At 47.2% G+C, this 8,218-nt stretch overlaps 1 protein-coding gene across 1 annotated transcript in view; it reads left to right on the top strand.

The window, feature by feature from the left end:
* LOC113203342 (bromodomain adjacent to zinc finger domain protein 2B) overlaps positions 1-8,218 on the top strand; it is a 50,390-nt gene that overhangs the window by 20,127 nt on the left and 22,045 nt on the right. Inside the window, exons 2-10 of the mRNA XM_052271309.1 lie at positions 898-960; positions 1,065-1,166; positions 1,352-1,867; positions 1,955-2,330; positions 2,409-2,971; positions 3,231-3,602; positions 3,693-4,021; positions 4,127-4,390; positions 4,566-4,891. Of these exons, the coding sequence (XP_052127269.1) occupies positions 1,076-1,166; positions 1,352-1,867; positions 1,955-2,330; positions 2,409-2,971; positions 3,231-3,602; positions 3,693-4,021; positions 4,127-4,390; positions 4,566-4,891 (2,837 nt within the window). The 5' untranslated portion in view covers positions 898-960; positions 1,065-1,075. The remainder of the gene's footprint in view (positions 1-897; positions 961-1,064; positions 1,167-1,351; positions 1,868-1,954; positions 2,331-2,408; positions 2,972-3,230; positions 3,603-3,692; positions 4,022-4,126; positions 4,391-4,565; positions 4,892-8,218) is intronic.

The raw sequence follows: 8,218 nt of genomic DNA on the forward strand, positions 1-8,218 counted from the left end.
CCGTTCCCCCCGCTCCCCTGGTTTTATCTTCCCCCACCCCTCCCCCCTTCCTCGCGGGTCGCTCAGTTCCGATACCCGCGGCCCCGCGGCACTACACCTCCCCGACATAACTTTCGCATTAGCGGCGCGGCATGGCGAGGCGCGGCGGTGCTTTGCCAACCCCACTCCCGCTCGCCGACCGATGGGTTTGTTTCACTCGCGGCCGAATTGTTACAAACATTTGGTCCGGCGGCGTCCGCGGTGTCCCCGCCGGCACGGCGCTGTTGTCACATCCGCGGCCGCCGGCAGCGGGCGGGACGCGAGGATTGGAGGGGAACGTCTTGAGGCGCTGCGCTGGGTGGGGGCCCCCGCGGGCCGCGGGCCCAGAGAGAGGGGCCCAGGGGGGGCCCCGCTGGCCTGCGCGCGCAGTATCGAGCGCGTCTGCGCGTCCCCCACGTGCGCCTGGCGGGCGCGAGGGACGCGGGGAGGGAGAGCTCGGCACAATAGTGGGGCAGGTCTACAACAGCTGGGGCTCAGCGAGCGAGAGCCGCTGCTGCTCTAGGGCCGCTGCTCCCCCGCCACGCACGGCGCCGCCAAAGCCCTCTCTCTCTGTCCCGCTCACTCGAAATTTGTTTTTGTTTTGACTGCGTGGCGTGCATTGTGCGACCCCCTTGCAGTTAGTTTCGGCCTAGATCCCAGACGGATTGTCGATTTTTGCGTGCCGGCTTTTGCGCGGCCGTTTAGTGCGAGCGAGCCTTGGCGAGGAGCCCCCCGCTTGCTTCTGCTCGGGTCCGCGACCAAGTTCAATGCCAAAGGTGACATAACTCTTGCCTGCCCCGCCGCCGTCACCGCCACCTTGCCATCGATCTGACGTGTCTCTGCCAACCATTAACCGTCGCCCCTCTCTTTTTGTTGCAGGAACCGTCCCGATGCGATAATGCAGTCAACAGAGCGCGGGCCGTCCTCGGACAAACCCTGATCGTGAGTCGATGATGGATTTCCCCCGCGGCTGACGCCCGCCCCCGCCCAGGGCCCCCGTCAGCGTCAGGGTGACTGACACCGGCGGTGACCGCTCCGTGTTGCAGGCGGGAGGGCCATGGACAAGGACAATGACAAGGACCGCGGGGACAAGTTGGGAGGCTCGGGGACGGACCCGGCCTCGCTGCTGGACGCTGCCACGCTGTTCGGTGAGTGACTCGTCTGCGCGCCGCGTACAGTACTGCTGTACTCGGCGGACGCACTGTACTTTGTGATTGCAGCCAAGGTTGCCGCTGCTAGTAGAGCGCGCCCGTTTGAAATCTCCCGCCAAAAGATCGGAAGCGGAACTCTCGCCTACTCACTGTGTCTGACGCCGCACCTCTCTGCCCCACAGCGGCCCACTCCTTCCTCAGCGGGGCGGGCATGTCCGGCGGCTACGGCAACCACCTCGCGGGCCACCCGGCGCTCGCGGGCGCCTACGGCATGCTGGGCAGCGGCGGTGGTAGCAGCGGCCGCGGCTCCAACGCGGCGGCGGCCGCCGCAGCTGCGGCCTACGGCGGTCACTCGGCCAGCCACGGCAGCCACGGTAGCCATGGCAGCCACGGCGGCCACGGTGGTCATGGCAGTCACGGCAGCCACACCAGCCACGCGTCCACGCCCACCTCGGCGGCGGCCGCGTCCTACTCCAACCTGGGCACCCTGAGCGTGGCCGCGAGCCAGGCCGCGAGCCTGGGCATGAACCCGGCCAGCACGGCGGCGTGGTGGACCATGGCCGCGTCGCACCTGGCCGCCCAGGACTACCTTGCGCGGCTGCAGGCGCAGGCCAGTGGGCTGTCCTTCCCCGGGATGGGCCCGGAGAGCCTCATGTCGGGCTACTCAAGTCTCATGGGAGTGCCGCCCACCCAGCACCGTAAGTATGGGGACCATGGTCCTGGTCAGCTCGCTGTCGTTGTCTCGTGGCGTTGCGTTACAGACTTTGTCCTTTTCATGTTTGCAGACTCCTCTGGGGGGAAGAGCAGCAAGAGCTCCAAGAGCGCATCGGCGTCGAGTCTGCCGGTGCCGCCGTCGCTCTCCGTCTCGGCGACACACTCGTCCTCCAACTCCAGTTCGCACCGGAACCGCGACCGCGAGAGGGAGCGAGCAAGGGAAGCGGAGCGGGAGCGGGTGAGGGAAGTGGAGAGAGAACGGGAGAGGGAGCGAGAACGAGAGAGGGAGCGTGAGAGAGAACGGGAGCGCGAGCGTGAGAGGGAGAGGGAGAGAGATCGGGAGCGAGAACGGGAGCGAGAGAGAGAACAGGAGCAGCACAGCAATGCCGCCGCCCTGGCCGCTGCCGCCGCCGCCGCGCTGGGCGCCGCGCCACCGAATATGATGAAGTAAGTGATTAGGGCAAATTTGATGGTCATTTCCTGGATTGACGCACATTTTCTGACCTTTCTTTTCTTGTGTTGCAGTGATTCGGCCAGCATACTGGGTGGCGTGCGCCTGCCTCCTGACACGGAGATCATCAAGTACACGTCGTCCATAGTCGGCCCCAAGATTCCAGGAAACACGAACCGTGGACGAAAGAAAACCATCTCCCTTGATCCCCCGTCCGTCAGTGTCACCCCTACCCATTCGTCTACAGGACTTTTAATAGACCGCTATAAGAGGCCACTCCCGCCTCTAGACTCCGTTAGACCTTACGATAATCCGAACGCTCCCGCCAACGACCGGGACAGGGTCGAAGTTAGAAAATTACCTGCCCACAGCAACTCAAGCAACGGCACTTTAAACCTGTCGGGGAACAACCCGCGCTTCCCACCGGTGCCCGCCTCGGAAGGGGATGAGGCACCGCTGGACTTGTGTACGAAGCCCGCCGGCAAGAAGGAGGAGGGTGAGGACGGTGTCCAGGACCTGACCTCCCTCAACTTGAAGTCCAACAAGGCCGCAGCCGCAGTGCTGCAAGCTCAGATATCATCCCTCACTGCCCTTTCTGCCCTGGGAACACCCCCGCCTGCCCACGGTGACAGATCTTGTAAGTTTGCTGTTCACCGGTCGGCGGTGTCCTATACTCTACAACAATAGAGAGTGATCCACGTACCCCTACTCTTGTGTAGTTATACTGTACTGTGCTAGTAGTGGGCGACTAAATATGGTCCCGAACAATTAGACAACCCGCCCACGCACGTGTGTGGGGTACAGTATAACTATGAAAAAAGAAGGGGTTCGTCGACAACTCTACGTAACGTGAGTAGCGGTTTTTATTGAATTGACATTGGTTTTTCTTTTTTCAGCTCGCCGAAAACCTGGACCGAAACCGAAAAGGGTTCCACCTGCTGCACACAGCCCGATCTTGAGCCCGTCCACTACGCCGGGTGCTATCCCTCCAATGCTAGGGGTCCCTGGATCGCCCAGCGCGTCCCTTGCTCAGTTGTTCGCTGCGGCCGACTCGCGGCCCGAGGACTATGAAGCTACCCACCACAAGGATGGTAGGCCCCGTAACTTGGGCCGTGGCGTTTCCAAACCTAAGAAGAATACTGTTGCCTCCCTTCTAGCCCAAAGCCGAGCTTTGGGGATCAAGCCCTCTCCTAATATGGATTTAGAGGCGCAGTTCTCATTTCTTCGAAATTCCATGGCAGCGGTAGAAAAACAAAATGAGTTGAAAGGTAAGTTATGAGAAACATGATATGTACAGATTGTTTACAATTATTTAAATGTGTGAGTGTGTTTTAAAACCAGTTTTCTTTTCTTTTTAGAACGTGACACTGATGGTGAACACAGCAATTCTCATGATGGCAGCCAGGAACCTCATGAGGAGGAAAATGTAAATAACAAACCTGAAAGTGATAGTGCCGATGACACACAGCCCCAGGCACATGATGAAAAAAGTGAAGCACATTCTTCTGACGATGCTAGCAACAACAAAGTCTTAAATCCTGAACAAACTGAAAAATCTAGTGGTACACAAGAACCAGAACCAGTTACAAAAGAAACTGCAGAAGATACCTCACAATTAAATGATGTAGTCTGTCAACCTGAGGATGGATTAAAGCCAAGTGATATCAATAAAGAACCAAAGAATACAGTAAGTTGTATTAAAGAAACTATTTTTGTTGAGGGTTTTCATAAGGCACACTTAAGAATATGTCTTTCAAGAATAAATTTCAACTTTGTGCTTTTTCCATTTTAGGTGGATGGTGAACAATCTGGCTCAGAGAATGAATTTTCTTCTGAATCGGATGATGATTTAGATGATGGAAGTGGTGAACCTACTGCAAAGAAGAGGAAATTAGCTCCTTTTGATGAAAGGATCCTTCGTCTTCCTTTGGAGAGAGGATGGCGGCGAGAAACATTAATTCGTGGACTTAGTCGCTCCGGGTTGAGCATCAAAGGCGAGGTCACCTACATCACTCCTTGTAATCGTCGCTTCAAACAGTATCCTGAGCTTCTCAAGGTACATTAAAATTAGAATTTACAGTTCTAAATTGCAACCGATTAAAACCTCAAATTCAGACTCCTAAATGAAATAGATCAACATGTCCATTATAGCTTCCATTCAGTTCTGTGTAGCTATGATGTGCCTTTTGCCTTCATTTTCACTATAAATATTTTGTCTTTTTCTGTTTTAGCATTTGGCTGCTCTAGCTGTTGCTGCTGACCAGACTGCCACTGTACACCAACCATCATTGCCCCCTCTGACCCGTGAAAATTTTACTTTTTCCTCAAAAGTTGTTATTGGTGACTTTTTACAACCAACTGCTAATGATCAAACAGTTCGTTTGAGTGACACTGATGTGGCTAAGAGGTTAGAGGAACTTGTGGCAATGCGGGGGCTAACTGGCAGTCAGCACTCTAATGCACAAATGAGAGAACTGAAGTTACAACAAATGAAACAAGATAAAGAGGCTAAAGTAAAGGCTCGTGAAGAAGCAGCCAAGCAGAAGGAGCAACTCAGGTGAGGATACTGGATCATGATGAACTTGATCAGAATGACCTAATTGTAGGCATACATGTATCATTATGAGCAAAATCACAACTTAATTAGCCATTCTGTATCAATTTGAGAGACTTTTTAGGCAATCTGTTGTATTAAGTACCTCCCTGTTTTATATAGATTATTTTCATTTGGGTATGTGTATGAAACACATTTGTCTTGCTCTTACAAGTCCTACATTTAATCTATTCGTATTCTGTACCTATCAAGTTACACTTGAGCTTTCAGAAGTCTTTCTCCTTCTCTATTTTCACTTCAGAAGTTGAAAATTTGTTCTGTGGTATTCTGATACCTTTCTGAAAGGCCATTAGAATTATGTACATGTGTGCCATTTTGATGGCAGCATAGTATTTTTTATTATAGCTTTTTATAATTTTCTTCTTTTGTTTCTGCACATATTTTGCGTGCGTTTTACACATTTAATGTGTGATTTCTCTTTTTCAATTGACGTGATAGCAGTTGATTGTTGAATGGACCAAACTCATTCAATCTGTCTGCCCTTGTTTTACATCAATACAGAGGCTTTATTCATTTGTTTTATTCTTCATAAATTTATATACATATATATCTATATTTAATTAAAAACCAATCAAATTTGTTGGTTCATGGGACAGAAGTTAATGTTAAGTTGGCAGAAGTATTATTATTAATATTTAGTTGAAATTCAGGTTAGTTATCAAGTATTGCTGTTGGAAGTAAGATGCTGTGAGAAATTGCAATTGGACGGGTCCATTTACGATACATGTGTTCCAAAACAATTTGGTTTACTCTGAAAGCTGCAGAGCTGGCCTTGGAGTGCCTCTAATGGGGGTTTGCATGGAGTTTGGTTGGTGATGGCATCTTCTTGACAGTGTGTCGTCAATGAACCCCTCTCATAAACAAAACCAAAACCCACATTTTTTTTTTAAGAATGGTTATTTTTGAAATGCACTTGTTAAGAAATGCAGTTAGTCTACTTTGTTATAAGAACCATCCAAAATAGACTTGTTACCATTAGACTTTCTCATGAGTAATGCATGCCAGACTTATTACTTGATGCAAGTAATTATTATTTATTTTGGGGGAGGGGGGGATAGGCATCAAAGCTTATTTTGTATATCTCTAATGAGCTGAATGAGCCCATGTATATTGAATCAAAATAGTTTTTATTTGGTACATCAGTACTTTCAGTCAAAACATTAGTCTGTCTTTTATTTTGTCCAGTGGAAAGCACTTTGGAGGCAAAGAAAAAGTATGGGTTTTTTTAGGTTCCAATTTATTTGATTATTTGGGTCAATGCATTAGGTTTGATTTGATCAAATCACCTGGCTTCTTATTGAAGTGTTCTGCGTGCTTTTGTGAGTATTTCAAAATCTGTATATGCAGGCATCAATTTCAAAACCAAAGTCATATTTTTATGAGACTTACCAAGTCTCTGTACATTAAGTAAGTGCTGGCATTCTGGCTCAAATTTCAATGTTGCAAAGCTTCATCATTTGCATCTGCTTTAAGGAAAGTAATTTATGTGGGGAGTAAATATTCAGTTCTCAATTCATGTGCCACATCACACTTTTTGCATTGTGGTTGCTTTGCTGTCCCTTTAACTTCATTGGTTGACAATTAATATCAGTATTATTAGTGCATGAGTCAATTGTAGCAGCACTTTTAGTGCTTAACTCTTATCTCATTTCTCTTTCTTGTATAGATTTGTTGCCATTTAGTGTTCTTCTTTCAGTTATTTTGAAAGATGCTGTTGTATTCAAAGTATCTGGGAGTCCGTGATCTGGGTTTTTTATTTGTTATTGTTAGTAAATCCTACATTCCTCTTGTGGCTTTATTGTCACTTGTGAACTAAGTCAGTATTATTCATGAATCTCCTCTGAATACATGCAGTAGTTTCACATTGTTTTAGTATTCAGGTAATTTTATCATAAATATTGGAATGTAGCATTTAGTAACGAGAGGGAATACCTCATGTTGATCTCACAACTGCAATGTCTGCTTTGTCAGGACAAAGGCAACTTCTTAGGATTTCATCCAAGCAGTAATGAGGGGTACTATCTAGCAAAATGGTGCATATAAATCTTCAGGGAAGCACACTACTAATTCATGAGCAATTATGCTAGTTTTAGTGGCTTGTATGAAGCTAATAATATTTAGCCACTGTATTATCTGCTGTGCGATTGCACTCCATGTGTGTAACCAGCTGTACTTTGATGGGTAATAGAGGATTGTGCTCTTTCTTTACAATTTTAATTTATTCATCACATGAAATTTTAAGCAGTTTCTTTTGGTTTCTTTAATATTTGAGTGGGGACAGTTTTAGTTTGTAATGCACTTAAGTTCCTTGTCATGCCAAGCTCCCTCACCATAAGAAACAACACTTTACTCAGTTACGTTCCAACGTTTTAAGAAAAACAACTCTGACTTTTTTCTTATGCATTACCAGATTAGCTTGGCATTCAAATAGTAAATGTACTCTTTCACCTAGTATGGATAAATTTGGGTATACCTCACCAAAGCATTATTCCTATTTCAAAATTTTCCTAGTCTAGATTTTGAAGCTAACATTGGTTACTGAAGCCAAGTAATCTGGATTTAAGCTGTTAATTCAAAATTTGGTTCAGAATTGAAGGTTAAGCCTGTGTTTCATTTCTCTCAGGTCCCCTTTTTAGAATTTGAAGCTTCCTATTGTGTTGAAAGTAGAATTTTGCTTTGAGCATCTTTTGGAGTAGTGCCTCTGTCCCTCACAGAAAATGAATGTGGTTGTCATGCCAAACTGTAGAAAAGTCCCTCGCACAATGAGATATTGTGAGCTCTTGTGTATTGAAAGAGTATTTATTGATACACATATGATATATATATATTGACATATATAAATCTATTTATCATGCATTCCTATTTTATTATGTCAACAAAGTTTGTACCACAGATCTTATAACACAAAATGATTTAATAAATTAATATTCCTATTTGCTATTTGTGTTGTTTTTTTATCATAAGTGCTTGGCAAATGATCTTCCACCACACACAGTCCTTCATTGGGGAGTGAGCACTGCCTTATTATACTACACTGTTGCATAATTTAATTGGGCTGTACATGGAGTGCAATGCATGAATTTAAGATGTGCTTCAAAATGCTCTGAAGATAGTAAAGATAGAAGTGCAATAGGAGCTTCCAATTATTAACTGCATTAAGAAGTATAATTGCTCATGAGATTGTGTGCTTTGGGTCTTTAATTATTTTTTCTATGCATTAATATTTATTTTTACTGATTTGTTGTGAGAGTGTGACTGGCAAAAGTAAAG

The sequence above is a fragment of the Frankliniella occidentalis genome, unplaced genomic scaffold (genome assembly GCF_000697945.3).
Source record: "Frankliniella occidentalis isolate FOCC.00 unplaced genomic scaffold, Focc_3.1 Scaffold157, whole genome shotgun sequence".
Taxonomy (NCBI): Eukaryota; Metazoa; Arthropoda; class Insecta; order Thysanoptera; family Thripidae; genus Frankliniella; species Frankliniella occidentalis.